General features: G+C 40.6%; 1 protein-coding gene across 1 annotated transcript in view; it reads left to right on the forward strand.

Moving 5' to 3' along the window:
- The first annotated feature begins 1,051 nt into the window (after positions 1-1,051).
- Positions 1,052-16,841, forward strand: part of DSCAM (DS cell adhesion molecule) — a 388,992-nt gene continuing 373,202 nt past the window's right edge. Inside the window, exons 1-2 of the mRNA XM_066314168.1 lie at positions 1,052-1,384; positions 4,749-4,895. Of these exons, the coding sequence (XP_066170265.1) occupies positions 4,793-4,895 (103 nt within the window). The 5' untranslated portion in view covers positions 1,052-1,384; positions 4,749-4,792. The remainder of the gene's footprint in view (positions 1,385-4,748; positions 4,896-16,841) is intronic.

Consider the following 16,841-nt stretch of genomic DNA (forward strand, 5'->3'; position numbering starts at 1 on the left):
ACACGTGGATGGCAGAACCAAGATTATCACAGGCACCTAAGTTTAGAGGTCTTTGCTAGAAAGGCCTGACCAAATGATATAAAGCATTTGCTAAGCTGCTTCTGTATTAAGCATAGAAAAGTATTACTATTAAGGAGTTATGGGAATTTTTTTCACTGTTTGCTCAGGTTTTTTTATTACTTTATAAATATTTTTTTGCCACGGAAGGACTGTAAAAATAAATTTAGGGATGCCAACAGAGACTGCCTCTGTTTTAGGCAGAAATTTAGTGGCTGGAAATTTCATAAAAGCAGATTACTGATAGATTTTTGCAGGCTGTACTGATGCCTGGAGTTTTAGCTTTCCTGTTTTTCAGATTCTATGATGCCTAGAGATGTAGTTCACAGCCTCATATTCAGTGTCAGTCTACTCTTCCCAGAGTGGATAGACAAAACGAATCTTTTTCCTGCTGAAGACCAAGGACAACTTTCAGGCCTCAAAGCATAAACAATGGTGGACTGAGGAGAGAAACAAGAAAGATAAAACCTCACAACATGAAGCTGTAATTGGACATTAAACCTCAATATGCAAATGGACCAAAACTTAGAAAGTGTGAGACCTCGTGACCAGTTGTCCATTTTGTGACCATTTTGGGTTCACCTTGGGTGTAGCCGTGTGCAGGCTCTTGTCCTGCCCAAAGTGTATCCTAAAGGCCTTTCAATAAATACCTACTTTATTCTCCAGCTCTGTCTGGTCTGTTCCAGGTCAAACTTCCCCAGGCATCAGTACAGAGAATGCAGCCTCAGCAAGTGCAGAAGTGAGCAGATTTGTATCCGTTTACATCAAAAGCAGTTTCTCATTTTAGTTTTGGGTGTAAACCACTTTGGATGTTTAACCTGGCAGTATTTTCTTTGAAAAAGATAAACATTTTATTATTTTATTTATTTATCAGAGCTGACATTAGCATCCAGAAGCTTTGATTGCCTTCCCTGGGCGCCATCTCTAACTGGGCATCAAATTGTTTCGCGCGCGGCTGAAATCTCTCAGGTTCTCAAGGTCTGCTCTTTTCTGTCTTTTTGTCTTGCAGTTTTCAGTGAAGAGCTACACGCCAGTCTCTACTTTGTCAATGCATCTCTGCAAGAGGTAGTGTTTGCTAGCACCACAGGGACCCTGGTCCCCTGTCCAGCAGCGGGGATCCCCCCGGTGACGCTCAGATGGTACCTAGCGACGGGCGAGGAGATCTACGATGTCCCAGGGATCCGCCACGTCCACCCCAATGGCACTCTCCAAATCTTCCCCTTCCCTCCTTCAAGCTTTAATAACTTAATCCATGATAACACTTACTATTGCACAGCTGAAAATCCTTCAGGGAAAATCAGGAGTCAGGATGTTCACATTAAGGCTGGTAAGTAGAGTCTTTTACTGGATGGGATTGAGGAAGGGAGGGATCCTGGGTGTTTCAAAGAGTAGCAGCAGCCAAAGGAGGCTGGCAAGAAGTGTAACCCCTAAACTCTTAACAATATTAAGCAATATAGTGAATCCTCTCCTCTCCTCTCCTCTCCTCTCCTCTCCTCTCCTCTCCTCTCCCTCTCCCTCTCCCTCTCCCTCTCCCTCTCCCTCTCCCTCTCCCTCTCCCTCTCCCTCTCCCTCTCCTCTCCCTCTCCTCTCCAGTTTGAATTATTTTGGTGCAGAAAGTTAGCTTTCCAAACATCAGTTGAGCACAAATATAAGGAGAAATGAACTGATAATCAAAGCAACAATCAAACCATGCTTGCACATTAAAGAACTGTGTGAGGAAAAGATGGATTTTGTGCATGGGCTGGAAGAGAAGAAGAAATTCTTGGCCAAAAATCACACCTCTCCTCCCTTGTTTTTGGTGACTTGTGCTTTGTTTTGAGAGAGAAGTTTTTGTCCCCTTCAATGATTCAGCAGGTGATGTAGACCCACAGGCAGTGCTTTCTGTTTAAGCTAAAGTATGCAAATGAGCAGAATGGTTTTGCATTTGTTGTCTGTACTGACTGGGTCAGCCAGTGAGGAATTACAGAGGGATCAAAATCAGGCCTTTTGTTACAACACACAAACACATGATTGCAGAGCTTTTGAAGATTTTGGTCTATCTGCTTCAGTTAATTAAAATATTCAAACAAACAAACAAAAAGTATTCTGGGAGCTGACCCTTGGCAAATGCAAATCCTTGGAGGCTCTTTATTGTTGGTGGAGCTATGCTTGACTTTTCTCAGAAGAGAACACCCTTTCCTCTGGAGATTTGTCTTCACAGGAGTTTCACAGGGAAAAAAATGTGAACAGTTAACAAGGAGATTTGCCTGAGACTTTCTTTTTAAATAATAAAATGCCTTCACTTCTTCTTAACAATAAGTTAACATTCAGAGATCTGTAGTTTGTAGGCAGCTGGGAAGCAAGAATAAAAACCAGGTTTCCATGAAATTCATGTCTCATGAAAATTTTAGTCCAGGAAAGTGGATTTTCTTGCACAAGAAACATCCAGTAGAAGCAAGTTATCATGTTACATATATGGGGAGGACTATGATGGTCTTCTTATGAAATTATTTAGTTGTCCATGAGAAAAAAAAAAAAAAAAAAAGCTTGAAAATCAAAGATTCATATGAACACGTCATAACCAACTTTATGTTTGAAACTCAGTTCTGGTTTTTGAGCTTCTGGTTTTAATTTCATGGATTTGTGGGCAAGTTCTCTGGTAGAATTATATTTTGAGACAATGTTTATTTTTATCTTTTCTGGATTTTTTAATGTGTCTCCATTTTGAAAGTCTTTTGGGCAGTATTTTTTTCCAGGATTGCTTTCTAATTTTTAAATTTCTTAGATAAACCAGTGTGGTGATACAAAGGAGGCTAAAACTTGCAGTATTGCTGGCTGAGGCTCTGAACTGATGTTTCTTTAGGTGTGAAGCCTATATCTGTTAAACTCCAATAGAATTCTCCCTCTGCTTGACAAAAGAACCTTGCAAATAAAATCAGGATCTTAAAAAAGGACTTTGCAGTTAGTAGTCTAGCTGCTTGTCTCAGAACTTTCTAAATTGTGTTTTCCCGTGATTGAGGGATTACACAAGCCGTTGGAAAAGATGCTCACTGATAGCTGGTGTCTGCCACCTTCTCCATGAACTCTTGCTCACAGAAATGCTCATCCCTCACTCTTCATGGAATTATTTCAGGATTTCCCTTCTCTCCATTCTCCTACCCAGTGTAACTTCATCTTATCCCAACAATGTTAGTTTGATGTGGTGGGAATGCTTTTTCCAGTTGTGCTTTTATCCTCCTTGTCCATCCAGTTTTTTTTTTTTTTTCTATTTATTCATTCAATTAATTCTTTCATACTCAAGACAAATACTATGCTGATTCTAAACATTTTTTGAATCATGTTGGATTTTATTATAATGAGGTTTTGCTTAATACAACTGTGGCTTTGTTTCTATTTTTTTTTTCCATTAACTGATTTCTTTCAGGGCTGGTCAATCAAATGTAGCTGTCCTCTTACTCTCATTTCTCTGTGTTCCTGTCACACATTTCTTTTTTTCTCTCTGTCACCTCTATCGATTTTCTCCTTCAGTTCACTCTTCTTCAAAATCCTAAATGACACTGACCTTCTCTTCTCCTCTCTGGATGTCTAATTCACACACAGCACCTCCATGTACCTCTGTGCTCTGTGATAGACCAGAAAACCCTTTGTGAAGGGAAATGTAGCTAGGGAAACTGCACGAGTAACATAAAACATTGTCTTGGTTTGGGAGGACAGGTGTCTGCCAGGGAGAGCTGGAGTTTCCCTTGGAATGGAGACTGTAACTTCCACCCCCTTCCAAATGATCATAATTTTGAAATGAAAGGATTTCAGGCAAAGACTTGGGAATAGGAATAACGGTTATTTACTGGGAATATTAAGGATACAAATACAGTAGTACAAAAAGCAAGCAAGCAAACATCCTAGAAACCCTGACAGAGTCAGAATACAACCTGGCACCATGTTGGTCAGGGTGCTGGGAGCAGTCCAAAGTAAGCCCTCCTGGAGTGACAGATGTGGTTCTGTTGGAGCAGAGATGATCCTGTAGAAGGGTCCAGTGGTGATGAAATGGGTTCAGTCTTCCTCTGGGAATCCAGTGGAAACACTGGATCCTTGGTGTTCCTATGACTCAGTTCTTATCTGGGTAGGAATGTTTGGCTACTCCCACTGGGTGGAGCCTCTCCCAATGGGATGTTGTAATTATCTCAGCCCTGCAGTGAGCCTGGATGGCCCATGAACAGCAGATATCCCCTGAGGGAGGATGGGTGGTGGAAGAGATAAAGAACTCTGCCCCACCTGGTTTTAACAGCCATGCCATTAACAGAAGGCACTCACCCCCTTCCCTCCTGGAGTAACAAGAGATAAAGAAAAACATCTCCCTAGCTGTTTTCAACAGATGAACTAGAATACACATTTTTTTTTTTTCGTTACATAACCCAAGAAAAACATAACACCACTTTCCCACGTAAACATGCAGTTCCTACCTGAGCCTACCAGAACTGGGTGAGGAAAGAACACACAGTAAGAGATGCAGACTTCGAGGAAACAAAAAGACCTGGGATTGCTTTTGTATCAGCTTGCAACCAGCCTTGCAAATGTGTGTCATTCACTGAGATAAGAGCCCACAGCCTGATTCTGGGGCGGGGGGGGGGCACTTTTTCAGGCTAACTGAGGAAGAGGGTGAGAGATGTGGAGATGCAGTTTATTTAACCAACCCTCCCCTTTTGTCCCTGCAGTTTTACGGGAACCCTATACAGTCCGTGTGGAGGACCAGAAAGCCATGAGAGGCAATGTAGCAGTGTTCAAGTGCATTATCCCCTCCTCTGTGGAGGCATACATCACTGTTGTCTCATGGGAGAAAGACACAGTCTCGCTTGTCTCAGGTAGGCTCTTACAGATTTTTTTTTTTGTTTTTTTTTTTTTTTTTTTTTTCCCCAGCTGGCAATGGCAGAGATATTTCCTTTTTTTTTTTTTTTTTCCCCAAAAATGCCTGGTGTTTACTTCGGTTCAATTATAACTGGGTGGCATGCCATCTTCCCTTTAATGTATTTTACTCCAGTGTTGCTGACTCTGTGTGTGTGACATGAAGGCTTCAGACAGCCCTGCTTTTCTAGCCTGCTTGAGGGGAAAATAACATGTTTTTTGTTTTATACCAGTCATAAAACCAGCTTTTGGGTGCTGTGGCAGTGGGTTTGCATTTTAACTTTGATGAAGAGCTCCTGCATGCCAAAGAAATTTGAGTGTCATAAACATGTGCTGGGTTGTAATGTTTTTTAGTAGTGATGTTACTCACGGATTAGAAGAAATCTTGAGTCTAAATTAGTTTGGTTATGTTTAAATGAGGTATGTAATCAATATTTATAGTTTCATAGCATTTTCATCCCAGATATCTTCCCAGATAACAGTGGAGGCTTAAGCACTGCCATAAACTGAACATTGAATATTGAAGTGAAACAATCTGTACTAAAGCAGTTATCTACATTAATCTATTTACTGACAGAGGGAGAAAATGTGAGGCATTGTTCAGGAATCTGGGCAAAGAAAATCTAACATTTTAAAGCATAAAATATTGTATGAAATTCATGGGAGAACGAATAGGTGGGAGAAATATTTTCAGTATACTACAATTCTGAATTATATGTAATGCAGAGTGCAGCTGTTGTTACACATACAAATGATTTATATATGTAGAAATTGGAAATGTATTGTTCCAGGGCTGTGCAAAGTGGAAAAAAATAGTTTGAGTTAAATGTTGCTGCAGAGTCTACTCAGGAATATGTTTGTGTTTATGATTATCAAGTGTGTGGAAATGTTTCTGTATGCTTCCTCAGTATCTTAATAATTTTTATTTTCTGACAAATTGTGTCACTGATGGCACTATCTGTGTCTCTATATGGCTCATTTTATAGATTTAATTTCTCTCCGTGTTTTATTGATTCCTGACATCATTTTACATTTTTTTTTTAAATTAGAATTCAAAGATCTTTCTAAGCATTTGGTAGATATTTAGAAACCATGTAATTCATGATCAGTTTTTCTATGTTGCTAGTGCCCAGTGTAAGCTTGGTAAATTAATTTCCTTATGCTCTTGGGTCTTGATAATATAATATTTTTTTGTTATTATTGAGCACCTGTAACTGGGTGTGTTTGCACAAGGAGATCTGTAATTTCTGAATTGTTGGACTCACCAACACTTCAGCCAACACAGGTCAGAGTTGTATCTCAATGTAAAACCAGTCTTTGATTATTCTGTATATATTGATGCAGAATTATACTTAAGGTTCTCTAAATTATGACTTCAACTATTTAACACAACAGTGGATGGATGTGTTTATTGTGCTTCATCTTGAAATAATCTGCTACGTGGTACATTTGTATGTGTGAATCTTGGCTGGAGGAAAAGAACATTAATTTCTTCATGATTAACTACCTTAATTTTTTTTTTCTAAGTTTATCTATTCTGTGTAATAAGAAAACAAAAAATAGGCATGTTTTCTATGGAAACATAGGGTGAGAGGACACAATCTGAGGTCCTTCTACCCCTGTGATATCTGAGAGTGGCTCAATCCTACCTTCACCCTGGAATCAGGAGTAGGAGACACCCAGGTCTCTGTAATCTCCATTTTTAGGGAGAAAATATGGCAGTTCTTCAAAACACCATGGCCTCCACTTATGGATAATTTATTTTTTATTAGTTTATATTGGTTTAATCCCAAATTTGGGGGAATAAAACTGTGCAATAACATTTCACTATATGGATACAAATCTAACATTTTTCCCTTATTGCACCTTCTGACAATGGTTGATAAGGCTACAGTCATTAAAAATCTAACATAAACTTTAGCAAGTTTCTTATTATCTCCCAATCCCTCAAATCTGCAATGGGGAATTTAAATGAAAATGAAACATAATTCATTAGAATGGATGCTATAAAAACCCTTTTTTTTTTTTTTTTTTAGTGTGCAAGACCAGATTGTTTGATCTTGCACACAGAAAAGTATTGGAAGCTATTAAGTATTGGAAAATATCAAGTTCTTATTTATTAACTTCTCTTTTTTGTTCTAAATAACTGATTTATTGGTTATTCATTAATATCTTGAAAAATGAGAGCCAGCTTTAGGAGAAGCCTCTACTGTGAAAGGAGAGAATATAAAGGGGGTTATAAATATGTTTGAGAATGATGCTTATCACTCTCAGATAGAGAGGACAAGGTTTTTGTGGGGGAAAAAAAAATATAGTATTTCCTTGAAAAGTAAGGAAAGCAAAGAGAAGAATCAAGTGTGTGAGTGGAGAGGATAAAGATGAGAACATTTTCTGAAGTGAGCTGACAAGAAAGATGAGAAGAGACTTTTTACAAGGCATGGAGTGACAGGACGAAGGGGAAATGGCTTCAAATTGTCAGACAGCAGGTTCAGATTGGATATTAGGGAGAAATTCTTTACTGTGAGGATGGGGAGAGCTTGGAAAAGATTTCTCAGAGAAGCTGTGGCTGCCCCTGGATCCCTGGCAGTGCCCAAGGCCAGGTTGGACACTGGGGCTTGGAGCAGCCTGGGACAGTGGGAGGTGTCCCTGCCATGGCAGAGGGTGGCACTGGGTGGGATTTAAGATCCCATCCAACCCAAAACATTCTGGGATTCTTTCATTTCCACTGAGGTGACACAACTGTTTCAAACAGAAGCCAGAAAAGCTTTATTATTATTATTATTATTATTATTATTATTATTATTATTTTCTTCCTGAAGGACTCAAACCCCAATTCAATTCTTCCAACAACAACCTGGAGTAAATATTTAATGTACCTATCTGTATTCCCATTCTGACTACGAGGCTAGAGAGACCTGGAGATGTAAGAAGCACCAGAATCCTTTATTTCAGCAATTACCATTGTAGACGTCAGCTGTTTTTGTTGTTATTGTTGTTGGAAGTTTTTTTTGGTTGGTTGGTTGGTTGTTTTTTTGTTGTTGTTATTTTTGTTTGGTTGTGGGTTTTTTGGGTTTTTTTTTTTGTTTGTTTCTTTTAATGGCAATGCAATATTTAAAAAAAAAAAACAAACCCCAAAACAAAACAAAACCTAAGAACAAAAGCACAACGTTTTTACTTTCATAGGGTAAAACTATCCTGCCTATTTTAGAAAGATTGGTTTAGAAGGCTGTTCCTTGATTAAAACTGTACAATGTTTTTGGCCTTGCCACGATGTGCTATCCTGGGCATATCTGTATATTTGGTTTTCAGGGAGCACAGTGATGTCCACAGTAATCAAAGTGTGTAATAAATCTAGCTGGGCAAGAGCATCTCCTGTTTCCTGGCTTCAATTTTATGTCGTGCCTCCAGGTTATTGTAAAGTAATTGGGAGTTGAAACACATTAAGACCTATCACCAGAGCCTTTCCAAGGAGTATCCCAATAAATCACCCTCCATGTTCAATAAAGAGGAAGGTGCCCATGTTTGGAGCCAGAAAAACCAATTCCTGTGAAGTTTCCATGTGCAAGGACAGCTACAGCCTGGAAAGGTGTGCAGGAGCTTGTTTTCTGTTAGGGAACACTCCCAGAATTGGGGTTTTGCTCCTGCACTTTCTCTTTTGATGTGACAGCAAATCTGAAGCCAAAAAGCTTTTACAGGGCCTCCTCTAGGGGTAAAAGTAGTGAGAAAAAAGATTTTTAAAGCAAAGCAAAACGCAATTATTTGGATGAATCTATTTTGAGGAAAAGCAGAAAACACTGAGCTCCAACAGCAAACACAGAGAAATCTTTTCATACTGGAAAACTCCATTTTGAATAATAATAGTGAGAGGGCATATTCAGCTCTCTCCGCTGGATACAGCTGTTCAGCAAACAATCAAACTTTGCAGGGGTGTCTGACGAGCTCTGGAGTGTCAGCAGAATTAAGGATTGATGGTAGCTCTGACAGGTCTCAAGGGGCTCACAAAGTGCAGGTAACTACTGCATCAAGCTCTGCAGCTGCAGCTACAGGGTCTCTTTTCCTAAAATCCTCCTTTTCTCAAGAAATTTGCATTGTCAGTTGACTTGAAATAGCATCTGAAATTCATTTGGATTATAATAGGGAGAGCAAGGCTGTGCAATTTGTTCTCATAACAAAATCCGACATGTTTTCATTGATGGCACTAAGCATAAAAGCTTATATCAGCCTAGAGGATTGTGTTCACCCTAGAACCACCCTGGAATATCTGATGGATAGCTGCACATGGCTGATTCAAAGGCCAGACTTCCTTTCCCTCTTCCTGCTTTCCTTCACAAACCATTCCCAAAGAAGGAGATTTTTGGAATCAGCTTTGTGACCACTGAATGCAATCTAAGCCCTGCAAAGTATGCTTCTTGTAGTAACAACCAAAAAAAAAAAAAAAAATTATTAAACAACAAAAACCCCCAAACAAACAAAAAACACACACACAAAAAGCCCAAAACAACCCCCCCCAAAAAAAACCCCCACAAAAACACCACAAACAAACAAACAAAAAACCCCAAAAAACCAAAAAAAAAAAAAAAAAAAACACCAACAAAAAACCACCACCAAAACCCCACCAAAACCAACAAAAGAAAACAAAAAAAAAACCCAAAAAACAAAACCAAAAAAAACCCCACCCCACCAAGGGCCAACAGTATAAGAAAGTGTCAGAGCACAGATTGTGCCTCTGCTCCTATGGAGCAAGTGCAAAGCAGACAGGAGTCAAGTGTTTGGCTCATTTCCTCTTCACACACAGAACTGTGAAGCTGGACTGGAAGAGAAAGTGAAATAACTGCTGATTGTGCTGTGCCCAGGTGAAAGCAACAGAGCAGAGCCCGCTCCTGCCTTAATTAGTCCCGGAGAGAGCAAATGATGGGTGTGGTTGTAGGGGAAGGAGGGCAGAAAGGGATTACTGGAAGTGAAGGTCAGTGTAAGGGATCAGCAAAGGAGAAGGGCAGAATGGAGATTGGATGTAAACAGAGACTGAAGATTTAACTTGGGTCAGTCACTGCACTCTGTGTTTCTGTCAGGAATGCCTCCTATCCTGATCCTGAAAACTGCAAGGGATTTTGGGGTTTTTCTGTGTTTCTGAACAGTGCCAAGAGCAGGATCATGAGTAAGCTCGTGCCCTGACCTTTCTGAATTCCCATTTTCCTGTCTAATGACACACCGTGCAAGAATCTCTCTGATTTAAACATGGACTGTGACTGCTTAAAAAGAAAAAATAGAAATAGGAGTGACAGATAATACCAACTGTGCACAGTGGCATAATTGAGTGTGCCCTGGAAGAACAGCAGCTCTGAGGAAAGGTGGGTGAGCATGGATGGACCAGGGTGCCCTGAAGGGCTGTGATTGACGTGCTGGTGACAACTGATGAGCCTCCCAGCCAGCCTGCTTCCCATCAGGCAGGAATTAGTCACACTGGACCACAGCTCGAGAAGTGTCACTGATGTACACTGACCTACATTTGGCGTAATGAATTGCATTATTTATTTACACACAGCTCCTCAAGTCTCGTCTTTAAAAGGCTCAGGGGCTCTTGGATCCCTTTCTGCACAAAGGGCTTTTCTGGGCTGCTGTGGTTGGCAGAAAGCAGCCAGTGTTTGCCAGGAGTTATCACGTGGTGATAACATCTGAAACACAGCACTGCAGTTTTGGGCTCTGCTGGGGTCTGGAGATTCCAGCAGTGGCTCTGTTTGTACAGAGCTGATTTTTCAGCCATGAGGTTTGTACATAGTGCAAGAAAAAAACCCCAAAAAACCCAAACTCTTTATGGAGAATAGTCCTGTGTGAAGTCCTGCGATCAGAATCAGATTATTGCTGATGTTCAGAATTAGATTATTATAGTTCAGCCATTTGACAGAGGCCAAGTTTAGCAGAGATGAGCAATGATGTTTCTTGCTTTGCTTTGATGTCAGTGCTTAACCATAGCTGCCAAAACCCAAAGAATTCAACATATATCTAACCTATGCTCCTGAATGCTCTACATGCAAGATTCCTTCTGGTTCCAGGTCGAGGGAAAACTAATTTTTGAAAACTAATTTTTTTTTTATGATTAATATTAGCAGCATAAATAAAATAAAATTTTAAAAATTGCATGTAAGCTACTTTCTACCAAAAACGTGTCAGTGAGGTTTAATTCCTCTCTTCAAAGTTGTATCAGCACTCAGAAAGCACAGCAGGCAGATCTCTCCATCTGCTGAACTTCCCTGACTCCCTGGAAAGATGATGGGAGCAGCATTCAGCCAGGCTCAGGTCAGGCTGCAGGTTTGCTGTTGCAGTAATGTGCTTTCTGAGCTTCCTAAAGACATGTAAAGTGCACTTGCCCATCTCTAAAGACAATATATTGCTTCCTCACTTTCTCTTTTTTCAGCAAGGTTATTTTCCTGAGGGACCTGGGAAAAAAAATTATTGACTGCATTATTTAAGGAATGTCTGGTTTCCCATGTTATCCCTGAGAGCTCTGCTCTTTTAAGAGGACAGTGTTTTATAGCACTAGAAAGTGGAGATGGTAAAAAATTAGCACTTCCTGCTTGTGCAAACAATTTTCACACTTTCCTTTGTTAAAATTGTAACTGAGCAAGGCCGAGTACTTCAAACTGTTCACTGAAGGAAATTATAAGTAACAAGCACCAGGACAAGGGGAAATGGTCTCAAGGTGTGCCAGAGGCGGTTTAGGTTGGATATTGGGAAAAATTTCTTCACTGGAAGGGTGGTCAGAGCAGACTGCTCAGGGAAGTGGTGGAATTGCCATCCCTGGAAGTGCTAAAAACACACGTGGATGTGGTACTTAGGAAGATGGATTAATGGTTGGGCTCAGTGATCTTAGAGGTCTTTTCCAACCTAAACTATTCCTCTGCCTTCTCTGGGCTCCGTTTTTGCTTCCTATTCCATTACACTGGAGTATTTTGATCAGGGGAATAATTTTGAAGTTGTCTCTGGTGTGGGCAGCATTGGATGCGAGGATTCCAAGGATTTCACAGCTTTGTGTGAGCCAGGAGTTGGGAGCCATTTGAGGGGATGAAGACAGAAAGCATCTGATCCACATGTCAAAAAATCACTTTTTGGTAGCACAGAAGTGAAATGAGCAATGTGGTTGTAGCACAGGAGTGGTTTCTGGTGGCTTAATCAGCACAGGGAAGTGAACTGGAGGTGTTAACATCATAGAAACTGGTATTTCTCTGTAGAGATGTCTTGTGGATTTCCCTCAGTGTGACTGGACATTTTGGTTGGTCTGAGGGCAGAGAACATTGGTGGCTGTTTGTGAGAGAAAAATAAAAATATCTTTGGATGTCGTGTTGTGGTGGTTAAAATCCAGAAAAGTCAAAATTTGCTCTGTCTCACCATATCCAGCCACTTTAATGGGATTCACAAATAGTAGCAGTGGCTTTGACATTTCAGAAATGAAGCGTGTCTAGGAGAAAAGTGCATCATAATTTTTCTTTCCCCTCTGTTGCTGTTGAGTTTTGGACAGACCTTCATTTCCATCAATGGGAGGGACCCTTTTCCTCTTCTCACTTTAAAACAAATCAAAATAAAAAACCCAAACCAAACAACCCCTGAATCCTCTTTCTCTTTTTTTTTCCTCTCAACCCTTTAATTTATTTCCTCTCTACTTAAATTAAAGCATGTGAAAAACTTGATTGGATTCGGGTCCTCTTTAGAATTGCTTTTGCCTTCTTGAGAATTAAAGAGAGAGAGAGAGAGTGGATTGCAAGTCTGCTTCTGGGTAAAAGCTTCAAATACCTATTTTTTTTTTTAAATTATTTATGCCTTTCTCTCCCTTCCCATCTCTGTATCCATCAGTGTGTGTTTACATATACATACATACACACACACACACACACACATATATATATATATATATATATATGTATACACACACACACATATATGGGCACTTATCACATCTCTCCATGAGCCTGAGGCTCTGTTGCACCATGCATAACATTATCCAATCTGATGCCCAAACTGTTCTGTTTTACCACCTTGTTATTGATGTTGCCAGTCATGAAGAGGTTTCTTTCAGCATGGTTGAATTCGGTGACACAGTTAGTCTTTCACTGGAAATATCTGTGTCACGTTATTTTCTCTCCAGATGTGCTTGAAATTTTTCTTTCATTTTCCTGGGTGAATCCCATTTTATCACCTGGCCAGCTTTTTCCAGCCCCTACGGTTCCTGTAATATTAATTCTCTCTGGGGCTTGCAGAGCCTTGAAATAAATATGGCCTGCATTTAAATGAACTTGATGTTTACCAGCTCTTTCTTAAAGGTGAAATAAGAGCAGACAGGCTGCTAACCTTCCCAGGTGCTCACTCAACATTTTCCCATTGTTACTTTGCTCTTTGTTTACCATTCTTCAGGCAATTTCTGGTTCACATATATTTTCTTGAATACTTAAGGCAATATTTTTACCACTTTGGTTTGATTTGGATTTGGAGAGGCGTGGTGTCTGATTTTATAGACAGCAAAGCTCGGTGCTGTCAGATTTGGTATCAAAATTCTACAAGCATGGACATGCTTTGATGAATCAACGTGCTGGTTTTAGGTCTGGTCTCACGATTTATTTCCATTTTTGCTTTTCGAAATAGCGACTGCAGCATTGTTTTCTTCCTTATAAATCTCCCCTGCCAGTAGCTTTGTGATCCTGTCACCCTCCTGAGCAGCAGTGGATAAGCAGGTGATCACATTAAGCACTGTGGGCTTGAGGTTTCCCATCAAAATCCAGCCTAACCTGAGCAAACACCAACGAGCTCTGACAGCTTTGATGTGAGGGGACAAAATTGATGCATGAGATTCATTTTAATGAGTGTGTGCCTCGCTACTGGGAATCCTTTATGGCTGTGGACGTGGCTTAGCTGCACTCTGAGGGGAGCAGAATGGCAAAACTGCCACCAGCTGTGGTTTTTTAGGTTATTTTTAATACATCGAAAGAGATATCTACAGGTGACATCTGGAAAAAAAACCACCCAGAAACAGAATATTCTATTGTTGTGTGTTGTACCAAGTAAATGATTCAATTTCAATTTCAATTCAATATTTTTAGGGCTGTAGATGGTCTTACTGAAGCTCATTTGGTTTGCCCTCCCTGTCAAGAGTCCAGTTTTAATTGAGAGGCTCATTAGAAGAATGACTCATTAGAAGGAATTGGAGGTGCCTATCTGGCAGGGCTTTGCTTCATTTGCTGTGACATCAGTGTTGTACCTGGGCTGCTGATCTGTACAGCCACATTTTAATTGCGTGTGTGTTTTCCCTTTGGAGGGAGGTTACGATGGAGGCCAGGTGACCTTTTAGTCAGAATCAAGTGAATTTTTAAGGCCTGTGATCTGGCTGTGTGAGCTCAAGCTGTGCTGGGGCAGATGCTCTGTCCTGCTGCAGAAAGGTGGTACATGCAAAGGCTAAGCATTTTATGTTGTGCCAAAAATACCTACAAAACCCAAAGCGAGTGAAATTTTTACAGCAGTGAGAGTACAGAAAAAAGATTACACTGTTTAGACGTCCTCTACCACCACCAAAATGTCATTATAATTGCAATTACAGATATTTTTCACAGCAAAAGTTGCCTACGAGTTTATTTTTCTAATTTTTTCTTGTTTGTTTGTTTAAAATAAATTCTTGCCATGCCCTCAAAGGCTGGTGATGTTGAATGAGTTGAAACGTTTCCTGTGGGCCATTGGAGACTGACGTGATGCCAACGCTTTCAGCTGCCAGAGGAGTGTGATCCACAGAGACCTGTCAACAAAAGCAGGTCAACAGGATTGAGCAAGGCAAAAGAAAAAAAATAAAAAAAAAAAAATCAATAAATCTTTGAATTAATCATGCAGCTGCCAGGGAGAATTATGGGTGCATGAAATGAAGGCTGCAGGTATGTGTCTGTGGCGACTTCTCTCCTACCTTTTCGTGTCCTTTTCTGCCTGCAGGTTTTCCTCCCCTTGCTGCCATCAGGATGGCTCTGTGTTGGTTTGGATACCTCCATGGGTTACTCACCGTTCATTTTGAAGTAACCAGTTCTGTTTTGATTACAGAAATCTCCCTTTTCCTCCTCTCTGTCTGCCCTGTCACTTTTCTCACTGCTGCGTGCGCTCAGTGTGAATTAATCCCGGGATTTCACCTCCAAGGATTGCACACCCTGTGCAGTGAATTGGACTGAAAGCCACTGCTGCCTGGGTGAACAGAGGAGTTAAAAATTCATGCCAGTGCTGCAGGTGAGGGGATGCCCTTGTGATCCCTTCTGCAGCAGCAGGGATAGGGAAGGAGCCCTGGGCCAGCTCTTCCTCCCTGGGGGATGCCCAACTCTTCCTCCCGGGCAGATGTGGCCACTGAACACCTCTGCCAAGGGGAAATGATCCACACCCTGCTCCCTGAAGCTGGACAGCCACAGGATGCAGCCATGGGGAACTAAAAGAACAGCTCCAGGGAGTGATTTGACACTGGGGACATCCTTTGGAGGGATGTGTGCAGCTGAGGATTCAGAGGCTCATCCCGTGTGGATCTCTGTGGTTTCAGCTCTGTGCTTTGCTTTCATCCTCTCCTCCTGCTCCAAAGGATTGATCTCTCATTGCAGCACCCCGGAGGGATTGTTCTCTACAACTTCCCCATGCAAAACTGGAGTGTTTTAGTGCTGCAGCTCCTGGGCTGGCAGCAAGGGAGGGTGGGGGGATGAATGCCTCGGCATCTGTAAATCCTTGTTTCCGCTGCAGATGATGCAGAGGTCCCTCCTCTGAGCCCAGCTCGCCTCTCCAGCTGCAGAACTTGGTCCTGCCCCATGCCAGGGATGTCTCCTTGGCTCCCTGCCTGGGGATAAAACTGGCTCTCTTCCAGCTGGGGTACAGCCCAGTACTGGATGCTCACTTGCACTGCAAATTCAAATTCATTTTCCTCTCCCATCTACGGCTTTCTTTGCAAATAGACACTGATATTCATAAAATCCCCAAGAACAATTGCCCTGCTACTTGTGGAAGGTCAGGGCAGGCTCTGTTCAGGGATTACATATTCCAGCTGACATACAGCACTCTTGTTTTTCAATTGCATGCCTTGGGAATTTTTTTTTCTTAAAGGTTTCCCCCCCTTCTCCATTAAAACAGAGAAGCAAATTCCTCACACACTCAGAAAATACATTGTGGTGCAGCTGTGGAGGTGATTTTTGAAATTTTGAAGTAACAAAGAAACAAATAGATCATAGTTTTCTAGAGGAGGCAGAGGTTGTTTGGGGTTATTTTTTCTTCTTTTTCCTCTCTCCTTCTGTAAAACATCCTGCTGGTTAAATACCATTGTTTAGTAAACCCACATTTTATTCTATAGAGAGACATAAACCATAGGAAAGTAACACCTTTTTTCTTCTGATATTTGTCTTGCAACTGATCCTCCAGGCAATACCTGAGTGATAATGATGGAAGAAATATTTCCTTCTGTTCTTCCAGAATCACATTTATTTTGTGCCTCCAAGAGTGCATTTTCTGTGCTAAGCACTGAGAATCCTTCCATGTACTCCTTTTTTCCATCCAATTTCAAACTCTTTCACACAACACTGACGAAAATGTAGTTGTTTAAAAACTAAAAAGTATTTTTGATATGAAAAAGGAAAAATGGCCCCAACTGAAATGTTAAAAATCGCCATGTGGGTATACACAACTAGACAGTATTAAAGCTCATCTCTTAAACATACAAAATATTTTGAAGATTTGAAAAAACAATAAAAATATATATCTATATTCAATTAAAGAAATTCTCATTATATTCGGTGTCTTCTAAAATAAAAACATTTATGCAAAATACATTTTCAATGTCAAATTTCACAAAAGTCTCCATAAGCACATTTTACATGTATGTGGAAGAGAATTTAAAATATTTTGATTTATCTTGTATC

This window comes from Sylvia atricapilla, chromosome 2 (assembly GCF_009819655.1).
Source record: "Sylvia atricapilla isolate bSylAtr1 chromosome 2, bSylAtr1.pri, whole genome shotgun sequence".
NCBI classification, from domain to species: Eukaryota; Metazoa; Chordata; class Aves; order Passeriformes; family Sylviidae; genus Sylvia; species Sylvia atricapilla.